This window comes from Biomphalaria glabrata, chromosome 3 (genome assembly GCF_947242115.1).
Source record: "Biomphalaria glabrata chromosome 3, xgBioGlab47.1, whole genome shotgun sequence".
Taxonomy (NCBI): Eukaryota; Metazoa; Mollusca; class Gastropoda; family Planorbidae; genus Biomphalaria; species Biomphalaria glabrata.
Window position 1 is genome coordinate 11501604 of NC_074713.1, and position 18188 is coordinate 11519791.

Genomic DNA, 18188 nt, shown 5'->3' on the forward strand with positions numbered 1-18188 from the left:
GAAAGCTATTTTAAATACATACAATAATTTTTCATGTAATGCAATATAATTTAAACATTATCCATATCGGCATATCCCACATTTTTAGTATTTGACGGAACACGTTACTTATTTTGAAGAGAGATTTATCCAGCTGGTGGCCTACTAGTTAATTATTCCAGTAGTTCGTAGAACACTTATTCAGGCTTCGCGGAACGCTAGGGTTCCGCGGAATACAGTTTGGAAAACACTGATGTAATGTAATACACATTCATTGACACAAAGTTTACTCCAGCAAAACAGTCTTAATATCAGTTTATAAATCTTGTAGAATCTACTAATAGATTGGTTGGAATGAAATGAAAGTGTTACCGAATCAAACGTTAACAGTTGACAGTATCCATACAGCAGATAATCGATCTTTATAATGTTTCTTTTCACTCGGAGATTAGGTATTGGCAATGCCTTCGTTAAATTAACACTTTCACAAGCAGACGATGTCTATCAATACGGAAGTCAGACTGAGTGCTAGCTGTCTTAAGTTTCGAAGTAAAGATTAGGAAGAAGAGACTGTGCAGCCCAGAACCAGTTCTCTACCAACCATTTTTGCAGAGTTTCCTATGAACAGGACTCAAAAATAGTGAAGTGAATAATTTCAAAATGGAATAACTCGTATTACTTTATTATTTCCAACGAAAGGAAATAGTGATAATTTAGTGATTTGAAAAAAAAACTTTTTTTGGTTCACGTCTTAGTACTAACTATTTAATTTCAAATCTGTCGCTTGTAGCTCAAACTAAAACTTTTTTTTTGGTTGTTGGCAACTGTTCTCTTTAATGATGACGTCTTTGTTTTTGCTTCATATATGAAGTAACACTACAAGCTTTCAAAATCCCAATATTTTAATACGTCAATCTAGGTGTTCCCTTATATCGCTTCCTCATTTCTACATATCGTTTTCACTCTTTTTTTATGTTACTTTTATTTTTAATGTAAAGCAGAAATTACACAACGACATGCACAAAAACAGAAGATTTAGATTGAGAATTCCTGATACTTACATCGTTTGTACTATGATTTTATCTAAAAATAAACAATTTGTAAGTCGAAACGTGAATTAAAAATAGAATTTCGACTGACTGTGGATACAATTTTACAGTTTAACTTGGGGATTGTATTAAATTATTTGTGTATTTAGGGGAATTCCAGAATTTAAAAAAATCTCTGGTCTTTTAATTTACAAGTTATTTATAGAATTGCTGAGTCCATCTAGTTCAGATACCTGACATGCTGATAAAAAAGTTGAAGCAGTTATTGTGGTGACATCATTAATCGTCTGCTAGAGTAACTGATTGAGCCTTTGACTTGAAGACAACTACATCTTCAAAAGTAAAATAATTTTGTTATTTAGTTTCCCTGCTGAAATACACATCTTTTGTTAATTTGTGTGTGTGTTCATACTTGTACATGACAGAACAATGAACTATGTGTTCTTCTATGATTTGCTCTTTATATTGTTTATTAAGCCTATTTATTGTTCTATATTCACATACACATACACCAGTTTTACGAAAGATTGTTCCTGCCTTTACATTTAAAATTTTAAAATAAAACAGACGGCATCTTTCCAAAAAAAAATAAAAAAAATACAAAGCCATAAATCAAACGTCCAACAGGACGGCAGACGATTGTGGAAAGCTGAATTGAACCCGGAATTATCGTAATGAGAGTCCTAAGCACATGCCAATAAAAAAAAATATAAAAAATGTGTCAATCGCCAAGACGGTATCGAGTTCAAACACTACCAGCTGCTATGTCCTGTGAAGTTATGAAATAAAACAATACTCAACTTTGTATTTTCTTTAACCAATATCATTGTCCATTTTTTGAAAATAGAATTTTATTTAATAACTCTTATATAATATATAACCTTGTTTTATTAATAAACTTTTAATGTTAAGAAATGATGTCAATTTTTTTTATATATTTCGTATAGGGGACGGAGGTATTACTAGGAGAGACAAAACCCTTGCAGTGGAGGCCCACATAAAATCTGCCATATCTCTTGTGTTACACTATTGGGTATAGTTCCCTATAAGTTTAACATTCTATTCGAAATGAAGTGTATTATAGGCCTCCTTATAAGAACCACAATGCCAGTACCGGCTTTGCAAAGAAGGAAATGTTTGGGATTAACTGTCACATTTTAGAACCTCTGGTGTCCAGTTTCACAGCTAGGCTAGATATTAAGCCTCTTAAAAGAAGTACACTCCTAAATACGTGGTCTAGACATGCAATGGACTTCCATACCATTGGTCGCCCAGAACCGGCAAATGTTTTTATGATTAAGAAAAGAAGCCGCAGTGGAGTATGTGTGAGGGGGCGAACAAAAAAGTGGGGCGAACAAAAGTAGAGACGAGGAGGGTGGGGTAGGGGGGGCGACCTAAAGACCATGCCGGTGCGAGAAACCCTGGAACAGTGGTACACTCTGAGCCTAGTCATTGTGTGCGCAGTGTGAGTGGACAGAACATGCTTGTAAGTACTCACGGCCAGCTTGTGTTCACATGGATGTCCTGTTGTACAAATAATTTGCTCTCGCTGTTCTGACTATTCTCAAAAGAACTTTCATCGGCTGTTTTATTTTCAACATTTAGGATTATTCTTATGGAACGTGTGACCAATAGTTTCCAGTTTTTCGTATTTCTGTTCCGTGTATAAAAGTAGATAGAGATAAAAGTTTCCTTTTCTAATGAGCAGCACATCCAAAAAGAAACATTTTGTTTCTTGAGTATTGAATCACTAAATGTTTATCATTTAACATTGGCTTACGAAAATCTGATATTTTAATTAGACTTTCAAATACATCTTTGTTAGCTCTAAGCGGCCGTTCTTCTATACAACTTTAAAAAAACAAACGACTGGTTGGGGCTTGGTGGTTGAGTGGTAAAGTACTTGCCTTTCGAACCAAGCTGTCTCGGGTTCCAATGTCGGTGGAGACTGGCGACTTTGAATTTTGGGATTTTTATAGGGCGCCTCTGACTCCTAGTTAACTGACATTATTTAGGGAATATGTTTAGTGAGGGAGAGAGGGGCGGTGGTCGAATGGTTAAGCGCTTGGCTTCCGAACCTGAGGTCCTGGTTTCGAATCTCCGTAAAGGCTGAGATTTTTTATTTCGGGATGCTTAGGGCGCCCCTGTGTTCACCCGACTTTAATGGGTACCTGACTTAAGTTGGGGAAAGTAAAAGCGGTTGGTGGCTGTACTGGCAACATAACACCCTGCTCGTTAACCGTTTACCATGGAAACAGATGACCTTTACATCATCTGCCCCATAGATCGCAAGGTCTGAAAGGGGAAGCTTTCCCTTTTTTACTGAAAAGTCGGTTGGTCGTTGTGGCCACATGGCACCCTTGTTACCCGTGGGCCAAAGAAATAGAGGGCCCTAATATCAACTCCCCTATAGATTGCCAAGTCTGAAAGCAGTACCTTACATTTTTTCGACGACTGAAGTTATAGTGATTTGTCTAATAGTGCTTCCAAGTTTATTTATCTGTTATATATAAGCGAATGCTAAAATACTGCACTCTCTAGTGGAGAGAGGGGGAGGGAGAAAGAGAGAGAGAGAAAGAGAGTGACATAAAGACTGAGAGAAAGAGAGGGAGAGAATGTGCGAGAGTCATGAAATAAAAAGGTTTTACTTTACTGGCTAGACAGCTTAAAACCTCATTTGCCATTCAATTTCTATTTTTATCATGAATAATTAAAAAATCTTGTCTCAAAAGTAATTAGGTTTGAAAACAAGCTAACACTAAAACAAAATAATTAAAGAAAACCAACAATTTCAGTGCTAAGTTAAGTAATACATTGAACTATTGAATAAAAGAAAAACATTTTCTGTGCTAACTTAAGAAATGAATTAAACAATTAAAAATGAATAAATAAAAAAATGTATTTGCTAACTTTAGAAATGCATTGAACTAAGTCCACGAGATGTGTGCCAGTCAGGAATTCCCTCTAGATTTGCTGTGTTCAGAAAAAAAAAATCTTTTCCCCCGAGGGTTCAACATCCCCCGGCAAGTTTCTGAGCTATTTTTCATTTCTGGTACATCAAGGTATCAAACGAAATAGTCAAGAGATACCATCGCGGCACTGATGAGTTTGCACGCCTCTGTAAACACAATCTCTTTAGTAGAGTCCAGGAAGTAATCAGAGAAGATTTCTATAGCCTAATCGTTAAGAAAGTCTTGAAAAGAAACTTTTAGATCAACATTTTTTAGTCTATAACTTGGGAAGCAAGTTTATACATTAAATGAACCAGAAGACCTATAAAAGCACTCAAGATAAAGTCCATTAGGAATAAATATATATATCGGAAATACTATTTTTGGTTGAAGAAGATGTACACAATCTTTTAGTCTATATGCACGAAAAAAAAGTTCAATCTTTTCATTTATGCTCTACATGTATACGAGAAAATACGTACAATCTTTTTGTCTATATACACCAACACGAATCTTTTAAACTATATGCACGATAATAAAAATTTTAACTCCAGTCTATATACACAAAAATAAGCTCAGTCTCTTTCAACGTAAGTGCAAGCTCTTCTTAGATACAAACCAACAAAACGCGAATCTTTTGCGTGTATGTTCTGGGGTGTGTGTGAGTGTTTGTGTGTTACTATGATGAGGGTGCGAAGAGGTTGGTTGTGAATGATGCAAGATAAACGACATTGTTGTCAGGCTGTCATGGGTAGGCCACAGACGACTCCAGATGGACAGACTGAAAAGACGTGTTGTTGTGAGTTAATAATGTAATGTGGAATTTTACCTCTCGAGACACGATCTTTTCCCTTTTGCCTGGGGGAAAGCCTGGGCGGTAAATTTGCGAGTGCTGGGCTGCCCACACGTCAACACTCGCCTCTCTTCCATTCTGACCGGGTCCAAAGGGATGTCAAGCCGTCACAATTTGGGGTCAGGTGGCTGCGGGAGTTTGCCAGAGAGCAGTAGTCTTACTACTGTCCCCCCGCCTACGGGGCTCCAAGACCGGATTTTCTGTTAGGGTTTACTCCCTTAGACTCACAAGGCAGTGCGGCTATTGACCTATAGCTAGGGGTTTGGTTTGTGGGCAGCAGGGCGTGTCCGCACGCCGACGGGCCATCATTGCTTCACATCTTGGGCCCAAACCTCCTTCGAGACACTTGCAGATTAGCCTGAGGCTTCACAGCCTCAGTTTCCATATGTCACCACAAAGAGGTTTCGTTCAGAATACCTTTCATATTACCACTAAACTCTACTTCATTAATCTCATTTGGTCTCAAGATGAATTTGTTTATATTGTAATAAAAGTCCTATTTAGTTTTGTTCACAAAGTAGTTATTCAAGCTATTGATAGTTTTATAAGTTAAGATCTAATACGTCTACATGCGGTTTAGTTGTCTACCAGCAGCTTGGTGCTACAAGTCAACGACTGTCTAAAACATGTTAAAAATGAAAGTAAGCACAATCCCAATCCTAAGGGACGTCCACCACATCATGATGAAAGCAGATATATTCTGATATTGCCCAAGTAACTGAGTCCAACTGTCTTAACATTATAGCACACTTTAAGATTTGTCAGAGTTCTTTAATACAGGTAGCTCTTTAAAATGAAAACTACGCTCTCTCGCAATTGGAGGTTGATAACAAGTCACATCTGCCCGGGACCCAATGAAAATAAGCGACACTATTCATGAAATCGAGTAACTTTTGTTTTTCAAAGTAAAAGTTAGGAGGAAATAAAATTATTTATTTGACCGAACGAAACAAATCTAACAAGACAGATTAGACTTATACTGTGATAAGTGAAACAGTGTTACATATCTAACAAGACAAACACTGCGATAAGTGAAACTGTTACAAATGAAAAAAAAATGTCCGCGTTCATTCTCTAACTCTATTGAAAACCTCAAATCCCTATTCCACTCGACCGGGCGCTAAAACTCACCCAGTGTTTGTTCATGAGCCAAGGGTGGGGAGGTGGAACCTGAATTCATTCCTTTTAATTGGTCAGTCGTTTCCGGTCTTGGGGCGTGTATTTATTTGTCTAGAGCACGTGCTTCTGTCAGTGTGGGATCACAGTTTTTTTTTAAACTGATTGGTAATGAGGTCGCCTTGGAAGAGAGTTGATATCGTGTTTGTGTGTGTTGAATGCGTGTCTGATGTGTAAGCAATGATCTGTTATAATTAATGTTCATCTGGCACCTGAAGGCTCCCATACTATTTCTTGAATAGATTTAAGTTCAAAGTGCAAATAATGTATTAGACACTCAGTGCATGGGGTAGATTTCCTCAGAACTTGAGTGTAAGATAAATGTCCGGTACAACGGAACTTGAATTTCCCTCTGCGAAGCTTGTCGATTCAATTAAGAACTTATAGTTCTTTTCTTATTGATGATGGTTTGAGAGTATTTGTAAAATAATTTCAATCTATTTTTATTGAACTTATACAGAGGCGTCGCTGGGATGGTGTCACTCGGTGCGGTTAGCGAGACAAGCTTGTTCTGGTTTCTAGCTAATGTCAATCCTTTTTTTTTTCAATGTCTTCTTCAGTAAATGGTGAATTTATGAAAATGCGTCCTACATATTTAATTTTAAAAACAAAAGAGTTTGATTTCAAAAGACTTAACAAGCCAAATTATCTCCTGAAATTGGAATTTCAGTTACATTTTCTAGTGTTTGTCGTACGGACAGGCAGAATACTCAAAGCTAATAGCTGTTTCTCTACTTTTGGGGCAGCTTAAAACTAGACCAAACAGTTCTATTACATTGTATTAGAAATAGACAAAAAATATGTTTGTAAATCTTAAACCTGCATTATACGTTATAAAAATGGGTCATAAACCTGCGTTTTAATGTTAGGTATAAACGTGGTAATTATTGCGTCTGTGTTAAACTTGCAATAAAAAATTTATATACACGCATTTAGACATTTAGAAATAAACAAAGTAGGGGGAGATAAACCTGAACCTTCTCAGACGATATGAGTGAATGTTATAAGGTGAGATGTAAGTTGCAGTTCACAAAAATTATAGCATGTCTCCCTAACCCTATCCCAGCACACCAGCGCCAGACGAGAACTGCAACCAGTGCTGACCTCTGGAGGACCGCGTCATGTATACCGTCGGTTGATATAAAAATAAACAATACTTCAACACTTGGTTGTATCACGTCCGCTATACTTTAGCACTGAGCTACTATCTCCTTACCATGCCCCTTTTTTAAAATTTGTAACCTCCTCTTAAAGTTCTTTTATTATCTCCCTTTACCTCTTTCTACGCATAAGTTGCGCAGTCCTACGGACAAACCCTGTGCCCTACTCTGTAGATACGCCAATGCTGTTTTTTTACGCCTTTGTAAAATTGGGGGGTGTGGGGGGGGAGAATCGAGAGTCAGACGAGCTAAGGAGAATAGCCTTCCTAGCTAAAGAAGTGGGGCGGAAAGGTGTGTGGGGAACTAGAGGAAGGTGGCCCCCCTACAATGGGGGATTAGAAAAAGGTGGGAACTAGTGTACGTCCAGGCCTAGTCCTGTCTACTAGCCTTAACGTCTGCTGTAGCGTGTAGACTGTAGGGTGACAATAAAACAAGCGCAAAGTCTGTTTTAATTAGACTTGACTGACTTCAGACAGAATGAATAGGAAATTAAATGTATGGTTTTCACTTTTGGGATACATTCATCAGCATGAGGCTGGGATTATTTGTGTTGTATAAGAACGAGCGTGAGGGTCCGAGGTTAGTGGTATCGAGTCTTCTTAGAGACAATGGATTCAGTTGTTGTTTTTTTGTAGTTTGAAGGCGTGTATTTAAGTCATTGAACTCCCCAGATTCAGCCTCCCCGGCTTCAGATGTGGAGCCAGTCTTATTGCTTCGTTCTGTCTTGAACTGTCCTACTTAATGTTTAGTGTTAAACGCACGTGTTGATTCTCTCTCTCTCTCTCTCTCTCTCTCTCTCTTTATTTGTTTCTATTTCTCAATTTCATTTGTTTCTCTATTCATCATTGGCGACAGTTCGGATGGTGACGCGAAAACAAAACACGAGTGATCTTACATTTTAAACGTAACAAAGCAATCGTCTGCTGTAGTTGATTTCAGTTCTTTGTTCGCGGTCTTCCCCTTGGTACTAGCTTTCATTTTGGTCTGAAATATACATAGGTCTAGTAAATAATTTAAATCTACTCCAGCCATAATCAAGTTGTATTTGGACTATAATCTCCAAAAATATATTTTAAAAACTTAAGATTTGAAATCAAATATTAAATTAAAAAGCTACAACAAAATAAGAAAACATGCATTCAACATCGCAAAATAAGAGATAAAAATATGAATGAACTTTAAACATAATAGTATTTTTCAATGAGTTTTTTTTTTTGGTCTCTAGTAAATCTAGTAAAGAACAGAAAGTCACGTGAGGTTGTAAGTGTTGTGTATTCATAGAATTGAGTCTTAAGTAGGAGAATGCATTGTCTTCTTCAGTAGTGTCCGGAGTGAATCATCTACTCTTCAGTCCTTGGATACACACCGCTTAGAGCTCGGACACCATTGTGTTTCTCCAACCCTGATTTTCAAACCATGCTTGCGTTGCCTAACACTGTGGCCACTTTGACTCTGATCTTGGCCCTTGGCCATCTCGTGGCAGACGTGAACTCCGTTTCCTTGGATTTGTTTTATCCTTTTGGAGACCGTGTGGATGACCTCAATGTGGAGCCCGGAGATGACTTGGCTACAGAGGAGATCAGTTTGGAGGAATCTATCGTGTTGTACAACTCATCATATAAATCAATATATGTAAGTACTTCAGTTGTTGTTTTTTCAATCTAGTGTGTGTGTTGAATTTGGAAGCTAGCGTTGCGATTGCTAAAGCAAATATAAGATTTATTCAAAATGGAATGATTAATACTAGGAGTTTAGGTGTACAGAATAGGGAAGAATTTCTAAAGCAAGAAATTTGATTAACCACATAGCAATAATTTTTTTAGCATATAGAAATAATTGGTTTCTTGACTTCAAATTCTCTCTCCAATCGTCTCTTTTCATTTTAATACATTTGACTTTAGGTTACATTATATCCTTACCATATTTCTTCAAATCGCTTCTTCTTTTTTCCGCTATTACTGAATTTTATCGGAAATGTTATCTTCCAATCCAACCGTAAACAAAGAGTACATTACTGTAGCCTACATTAACTTTTAGTGTGAACATCCCCAATACCATGAGTCTGAACAAATGTAATTAAATTCTACTCTCTAGTAACCAAATAATACATGTCATCAAAGGAGCATGCGTTTTAATTCTTTCTCCTGCATATCTACCCAGCCTTTTGATGCTGGTCTATAGTCTGTATCAACTTGAGGGGAGAATGCGTGAAGGAGAAATTGCGTTAAAAATTATTTAAGTGGACTAAACCCATATCTGTGAATACTGAAATATTAGTTTCCCTTGTTGGTATCAAACAAAATAATTAATTACTAGTAATTAATTGGCTAATTGGTTACGTTTTTTTTTTATTGATTCATGTCTTATCAGTTCCGATGAATAATTGTGCGAAGTCTCAACTTGGTCCAGAAATAGATGTGGAGGAAATAACGTGAATATCCTTTTTACCAGACAGACAGACAGAGTGAGTTGTTATATAAGCTTTGTAAAAATGTTCATGCTCTGGAACTGTGGACCAATTTCGTTTACAAAAAATACAACAACTTATAAATTATTATAATTTCAGGATTATGTTAACTTGGGCGCCGAATCTATGTTTCTAAGTTTGGCGCCCTTCTCCTTTTGCTCCACCTAACTGCTACGTAGCAGTATCTTCTTGTAACGCTCCTCCCAATCTCCTTGACTGTAGGAAAGTTGTCCCGCTTATTGACTGTCTCTTGGTTCCATTCCCGTAAAAAAAAAAAAAGCTTTCAAATGTTTTGATCAGCAGATCCGTGTTTCTCTCAAAACAAATTACCCGGATAAAAAAAAAACGAAACCATTAGGCTCCTGCTATTTGAGTTTGTCCAATGCGTCCAGGTCTTTCGTTCGACATGGACTTAAGAGGACAATGACCTTAATTTGAAATGTAAGGTCACGGTGAACAAACATTCCATATCTGATAGCAAACACTACCATAAGCCATAAAGCAATGGGAAACTTGTGTTTTGATTGAAAATAGGTCATCAAATATTCTAGTACTTTTTAAAAAATTATTGTATCTCGTTTATCAGTTAGAAATAAATTTTGAAAATAGCATTTAGACCCCCTCCCCCCCCCCCCCACACACACACACCGAAAAAAAATCAAACGTTTTAGATTAGTTTTAGAAATTGAAGGCATACATTGAAAATTTTTTGATTTATCGAATGGACCTCATTCACCAATCGTAAACAAACAACATTTAGTCACGTGATAATATTGATAAAACAACGAAAAAAACTATCATGTGATAGCCATTGTGTATTAAAATTAGATCGTAATTTGTATAGAAGAGATAGAGAATCACATGGCTAAATGTTGTTTGTTTACGATTGGTGAATGAGGTCCATTAGATTTTATTATTTTGGAGGGAAAAAATGTGCCAGTAGGCCTAAGAACAATGTGTAGCTTGAAATCATAAAAATTTCAAAAGAGGCAGAGAGAGAGAGAGAGAGAGTGAAAGAGAAAGATAGAGGAGAGAAAGAGAGATAGAAAGAAGAAAGGAAAAATAGTCCCATATACAAAGTCTTTGTAGTTCAAGTACCCACTTAAATGTGCACCAAGCCATTAACACCAACTTATGAACTTTCACCGCTGATGTAGTTTACACTGCTAGGGTATCTGCTAGTTTATATACCAAGCCTTTTTTTTTTTGGATTGGTCTGAAGATTTCACAGTTAGTTATACTAATTAGAATAGTTGACTAGAGTAAAACCTTTAGTAAAAACACTAAATTTAGAAAGCCTTCAGGTTAGAAGACTTAAAAGTAAAGCAGCAATTATACATAAAACATTGAACCATAATCTTTAAATACAAAAACAAAATCTAATAAAATACTCAGAAAGACACAAAGATAAAGGCACATTCCTTGTTCCATATGCTAGGACAAATTTGTACAAATACTCCTTCTTCCCTAGTGCTATTAGAGCATGTAATGGGTTGCCTGAGCTAGCCAGGAAAATTAGTGACTTGGCAGAAATGGTTAACATGCTTGAATAGTAAGAATAGACGAGTTACTATGCCCCAGCATTTCAGTCTACAAAATGTTTTTAAAGCCAATTTTTTCCATTCGTTTTATTGCTTCTATACTTTTTAAAGGCAACTTTAATTGTAATAGCATGAAAAATGCCAATGTAATGTTTATCAAATAACTTCCACGTTCTGGAACTTTCATATTAGGCCTACATCGTTTTGAAGTTTTTAATTTTACTACACATAGGATTTATATATGAAGTAATACGAATTAATCAAGTGATTAAATTAAATAAAATTAAATAATAATAATAATAAATAATAATAATAATATCGTTTAATCAACTCAAAAAATATAATTCATTAAATCCACATAGATTTACTTTTTCGAGTCTAAAGTTAATGAAACGCCTTGAGGCACCAGGTTCCGGTAGTTTGACTCCAAGACGCCGTAACGTAAGCGGAATAGACCAGATGTAGACTACGCTACAAATTTCCGCTCCAGTTAGTTTGACCTAGTTTGGTGCAGATGGTGAAGCCATAGGCATCATTTCAGCGTGGCGCACACGAAAGTTGAAACCCCAGAGAAACGACTTTCTTCCAGGTGGCATCTGATGGCATGGTACTACATCAACCCCACTTCAATCTTTTTTGTAATGAAATCGCTGATCAAACTGTTGTTCCACTAACTCTCTTCACCAGTGAGACATGATCACATCGCTTCAACGAAGATATCGGATTTGTCAGCTTAGAGGCTCCTTCTTTCCTAGTGCTATTAGAGCATGGGTTGCCTGAGTCAGCCAGGAAAACCAGCGACTTGGCAGAATTTAAGTTATTGATTAACATGCATGACTAGATTCTTAACGTAGGACGTTATTATCTCCTTTTTGAAGTAACGTCTATATTTCATAAGATAAGATAAGATAAAAGGCAAACAACTTTTCTTCCTATCAATGGCATCGAAACCTGACTGAAGCTGAGTTGTGTTTATTATAAACGCCTAAAGACAGTACGGAAACCTTCTCCAAGAATCTCCCTTCCCCCCACTGGTCCACAAAAGAGATAGCACCATAACGCATTGAGCATGCAATAGTTAGCAGTCATTCTAGAAAAAAAAATTATAGATGGCTAAATCAAATAGATGTTTTATGCGCTGGAGATTTCGACTATAGACTCTGAGACTCTATGACTCTACTGATTACTCTCTGTTTGACTCCACACACTTGCTTAGAAGTAGGCTTCACGCTTAGTTTCATTTATTTAAAAAATAGAAACAATACAGTGTGTCTGGAAAAGTCTGGGCATATAAAAGCGAAACCTCTTCAAACTTTTGTAGACATTAGATAGAAAATGTAGTAACTCTTTGTTTATTTAGAATTATCGATCTATCTAATTTTGTTTTCGCCTTTTTTCTCTTTTTTTTTTTTTTGTAATAATAAAATTCCATTGGTCTATCTAATTCTTCAACACAGACTCCATACAGATAAACTGTATTGACAACTAAAGAATCACTATAGATGTTTTTCATATTAAGAGCTATCACGAATCAATTACTTCATTATGGCTATTGTCTTTTTTTTTAGAGTAACCTATTGTAGATGTTCGACATTTTAAATAGTAGCTCAAGAATCTCCATCTTCAATTAAATCAAGAAACCCGGCTCTACTGACGATCTTGTGTTCAAAAATTAAAGTTTTAAATCATAAAATAAAGTAGAAAAATATTTGTGTGTATTTCTATTTAACCTTGACATCATTCTTCATAAAAGACCTTGACCTTTAAATTCTGATTGTACGTGCTTTAACAACATCCTGTCCGAATTAGTCATAGTTCACTTAATATGGATATATTGTTGACCTCTACCTGTAAAGTGTGCGCTGCTTTATTGTAGTTAACTAAAAAAAGGTTTCTCAATACAATGGACAACTTGCTAACCAGCGAACTTGAGACATCTATATAGAAACAACGAAATTCTAAAGTTAACCGTCTAGAGACAAGAATTTTTACAAAAAGTTCTTTCTGTTATTTTTGCAGCTTTAAAAATCTGTTCAATTGCTTATACAGTCACTTAGCTAGAACAAGGATGTTATAGGAATGTGACAATGTAATAAAATCTAATCGAGACCAATAGTCATAGCAAGCCTGAACACTGACCTGTGGTTTGGCACACTGTGGTCAGTGGAGACAAATAGCTCGTTACCACGTGACAGGGGAGTGTTCAGGCCTACTATGACGATTGGTCTCGGTCAGTAGAGGCGCCCAAGGGGGGTGGAAGTGGAGCGGGGTGTATTGGAGTGGTGAGGGAGAGCTGCGGTAGAAACAAGGATACAAAATATTTTTTTTACCTGATCCTAATTTTGATCGAATGTCATGGGTGGTCTTTCAGGAAGTGATTGTCGGAGATAATGGAATCATTTGAAACTCGATAAGAATTATGAATACTTTGCTCTTGCAACTAGTGCTTAAAAGCGACCATTCCGATAAAAGGCTTTACTTTTGAAAGAGCGAAACAATGTCCAATCAAACCGAAAAATTAAGAAGATGTACTTCAATGTGTCAAACATATGGGTGTCTTAATATTTAGAAACATTTTTTTTTTCAGTTTATGGTCATAAACAAGAGAATAATTTGTAAAGTAGTTATTTTTATATTAGTTTATTTGCTAATATAATTACAATATTTATAAATATCTATAGTAAAAATATAAATACATGTTTTAATCCTTTTTAAAATGTATACTTAAATAAGTAACTAACTCTATCTCCCATGTCGCTCAAAATTAAAAACAAAAATATTTATCTGTCCGTAAAAATGACATTTTAACTGTAAATCATTTAAAATTGGATTCAACTTTCTAAGGTAGCCATACATCTTGGATTTCAAAAGATTGGAAAAGTCTGCAAAGTTCACACTCAACATTATTTGGTATTTACTTTTAAGGCGTTTCCCATAGGCATATGTTTTTCTTTGTTTTTCTTTGTTTTTGTTGTTTCATTGTTCTTGAGTCTCTGGCAACACTCTGCACGTGCACGTCAACCCAGTGTCCCGATTTCCCAGCGTCTTGTGTCTGACAACATTTCCTACCCTCCAGAAACGCCTGCGACCATATGGCTTTTATCATAAGACGTCATAGCTATGACAGCTCGCAACAAAGCCATAGGTGGCGTTAGGGCAGCTTGGTTTCGAAACAATTTTATTGGTTTCCAGATGGGATAAGGATAAAGGGGAGATGATACGAGTGCACGTACCCTCTGACACCCTACAATCCTTGACAAGACGAGGACACGCCGTGGTCGACATTCTTTCTTGCCGCCAAGTCTGGTGAGCGGCTTTCGTTATCACGTGGGTAAGAAATGATAATCATTATGTTGCGAAAAAGGAAATTCATACGCCTACATAAGCGTATTGCCTTTTAACAGCTTTCTATTTAGACTTGCGCGTTTTTACATGCCTGTAAATTTGACATATTTGTAATGTAAGAAGTTACATAGAATAATGGGGGTTTGGGGGGGGGGGAGGACTACTAAATGGTGTTTTCTCTAAAGATAATTGTTTCATGGTAAAATTCCCCTTTCAGATCTTGCGATCTGTATGGCAGATGATCTAAAGGTCATCTGTATCTGTGGCCCACAGTTATCGAGGGTGTCATGTGGCCAGCACAACGACCACCCGCCTTTATTTTTCCTCAACTAAAGTCAGGTACCCAGTAGAGATGGGAGGATTCAGGTGTGCCCTAAAGATACAGACATTCAAAATCGAGAAAAATCTTAAGTTTTCAAGGAGATTCGAACCCAGGACCCCTTTTTCTTGAAAATCAGATTTATTTTTCAAATTTATTTTCATTTTTTTTAATAATTTTAATTTCATCGAGCATTGAATGTTAATCTCATGTATATATAAACTTAATATATTTAGCCAGACACTTGTTAAAAAGCTGAGTCTCTCAACAGCTATCTTTTGCGAGCGGTCCATAAAAAGTATTTCTGTGTTGCCATATCTGGATTCGGCGATACAAAAGAAAAGTAAATTTCACAGAGTTTTGCTAGCGTGCAGTGACTACAGCACTTGTGATGCTGAGATTGTCGTGCTCTGAAGCAGACGTAGACAAGAGTTACAGCAGAAGCCTGAAGGAGAACATTGTGCTAATTTTTTAAAAAGACAATGACGACAGTATGCAATAAAAAAAGATGTAACTTTCTTATCCTATTGCCAATACAAATGAAAGTACCTCTCTACCCAAAAGAAATGATGAAAATAATAGAGTGTAGAATAAACGAGAATCTGACCAGCTCATATCCCAATTACAAGACAAAGGACGCCTATTATTAGCTATCTCGACATGACTCAGAGCCGAACACAACAGAATGAGACAACATATGTTCCGGAAGCTTAAAGTCGGCACGAGCAAAACCTGTCCTTGTGGAGTGTCACCAGAGAACGCTGACCATGTCCCTCAAAGCTGCTTACTAGGTCAAGAGGGCCGAACAAGACATTGATCCCAAAACTCTCCTATAGAACAAAAACTATATGGACAACTGCCTGATTGATCTGGAAACCTCTGCGCGGATTATCTCAGATATAGGATTACTGATCTGAACCCTCCGGCATGTAAAATGAGAACGAAGAAGAAGAAAAGAAGAATGCCAATGAACAGAATCATCGCGATATAAAGTTTTTAGTAGAAACTCTAGAATCAATGACCTTCAAAAAAGGATGGTTATTTTCAAGTGGCTTCTAGAATTATACTAGTCCTCAAACTCTTCCTCCGGGAGACCTCAAATCTTTGAGGCAGGAAAATTAAAATCATGTCAATAAGAAACCTCAAATCATTTCATTTTTTTTATCAAGCACATTTTTAAAGACATGTCATTATAAATCATAAAAATAATTTAACTTTCTTTGTAACCAGCATCTCAGCAGCTTTACAACAAGCCGTCTCTGAGTACGCCACAATGATATCCTCTTTATCTTGCAAGTGGCTTCAGAGTCTGTAAGTGTAAAAGATGAAGAGCATTGCTTTGGTGGGTAGAAAAAGGTGAATACGATGTGAACTATTTGGCTAACCTACTAAAACCTTCGCCCAATAGAAAAAATATTCCATTTCCTTTCCATGCTATGCAAGTCTCAACTAAATCGCTTCAAGTCAGAAAGCAATAAAATTGTTTAGGCTATTCATCATACTGCGAACAGAAAGATGAAAATAAGCATATTTTTTTTCTTTAATGAACTCCTTCATCACTCACATTGTGATGGGGGTAAACATTTTGGAGCATTTCTTACCTGTAACTGGTGACAAAGCAGACGAGATCTCGCAGCCTGGGCTATTCATCAAGACACCGCCTGTCAGACTCCCGACTTGATATTACTTTAAGCTCTTCTGCTCTTTCAACCAATTACCGGATTTTTTTTTTTTTTTTATATTCACAAGTAAAAAAGAAATACTGCTTTTTTTCCCCATCTTCTGTTAGAAAATGTTTCTCACTAAACTTTCTCCAATCGTCCCAGGGTTTTTGAAGTTTAATGACCTGGAGCCTGAAGATGAATAAATAGATTTGAAAGAATGGGAAGGACTTCAGCAGCTAGAGGAAAGTTACTGTAAGAGTTTAATCAAGTAGTATCCAATCTATTCATCTTTCGTCAAAGATAGAGAAACAATGTTAGATTTTAACACTATCATTCCTTATATTTCTTATTTAATATTAAATATTTTGGGTTCCAATTCACCTGTAGGAGCTGGCGGAGGAAATACCAGAGTTGATAGTCTGAATGCCTGAGAGGCTCTACTTTTGACTTTTAAAAAGTGTTGAACGATTTAGTATTAGATGCTTAAACAATGTCATATTTTGAAAGTCTACAATATGGAAACTTTTTTTTACACTGCACTTTTCTTTAGACAAGAACACTATTTTAATGTTCCATTACGTTTCTTTTACCATCTGGATAGTTAAAAAAAGGAAAAAAATATGCTTTACAAAAACAAAGCTTATACGAAGTGTAATTGTATCCTTTAGCTTGGATCAGTTATGTAATTAAAGTTGTAATAGATCATCTACACTAGAAATAGTAAATCTACGCGATTTCAATGTGTTTACCAATATTGTTGTTGTTTAGCTCTATAGCTCCATTTCCTGCTTTTAGCTATGATCATATCACTTGACTGGACCAGTTGGGAAAATGTGGGGGGGGGGGGGATATCTGGGTCAATTTTACCGTAATGGCTGTAAAAAAAAAAGGGGGGGGGGACGAGCTGAATTCGAAATCTTGGCTCAAGTTTATGAAAATAGATGATTGTATATCTATTTTATTATCCATTGTTTTTTTTCAAACTTACTTTAAAGTGGCGACCTACAAAAGGAACTAATTCAGCTTATACCGCCACTTCAGTCAATTAGAATTTCCTACCCTTGTTTGAGATGCCAAACACAATACACAAAACACAGTACTACTTACTAATAGTTATTTAACTAATGGGTTACTTTTTAAAAATTGACTCTTGTGTTTACAGGTAAAAGAAATAATTGTGCGAAATTTCTACTTAATCAGAGATCGGGTTTGGGAGAAATAACGTGAACAGACTTTTTACCAGACAGACAGCGAGTTAATATAAGCTTTGTAAAGACAACAGCTTACAAGTATATAAGTTTTTATAAACATTTATTTCAGTACAAAACAATTGATATAAATTAAACAGAACAAACAGATCAATTCTTTTTTTTTTTTTTTAAATAATTTAGTAAAGTAAAGATTTATATTCTTTAGTCATTGGACAAATTAAGAGAACAAATTGGCAACGCTACGATATTCGCCAGGTTAGCTCGTAGCTCTACCAACGTAGTTAGCCATCCATATTTCTATTTACGAAAAGAAAATCTTAATCGACCACCGGCGGACAATGGTTATGCTTACCCTATATGTGTCAAAATATGTAGGTCACAGCTGGGGCTGCGTAGACACGGAAAATACTGCATTCCTAATTAATCTTCGGACTCTAAGACTAGGCTTATTGTTATTATTAGAGTTTTTAACT

At 36.2% G+C, this 18188-nt stretch overlaps 1 protein-coding gene across 3 annotated transcripts in view; it reads left to right on the forward strand.

The window, feature by feature from the left end:
* The first annotated feature begins 2420 nt into the window (after nucleotides 1-2420).
* LOC106073348 (nidogen-2-like) overlaps nucleotides 2421-18188 on the forward strand; it is a 59587-nt gene continuing 43819 nt past the window's right edge. Inside the window, exons 1-2 of one of the 3 annotated variants that reach the window (XM_056023333.1) lie at nucleotides 2421-2514; nucleotides 8394-8800. In XM_056023333.1, the coding sequence (XP_055879308.1) occupies nucleotides 8585-8800 (216 nt within the window). In that variant the 5' untranslated portion in view covers nucleotides 2421-2514; nucleotides 8394-8584. Of the gene's footprint in view, nucleotides 2700-7550; nucleotides 7664-8393; nucleotides 8801-18188 lie in introns of those variants that run through there. The other 2 variants (XM_056023332.1, XM_056023334.1) reach the window with 2 other exon arrangements.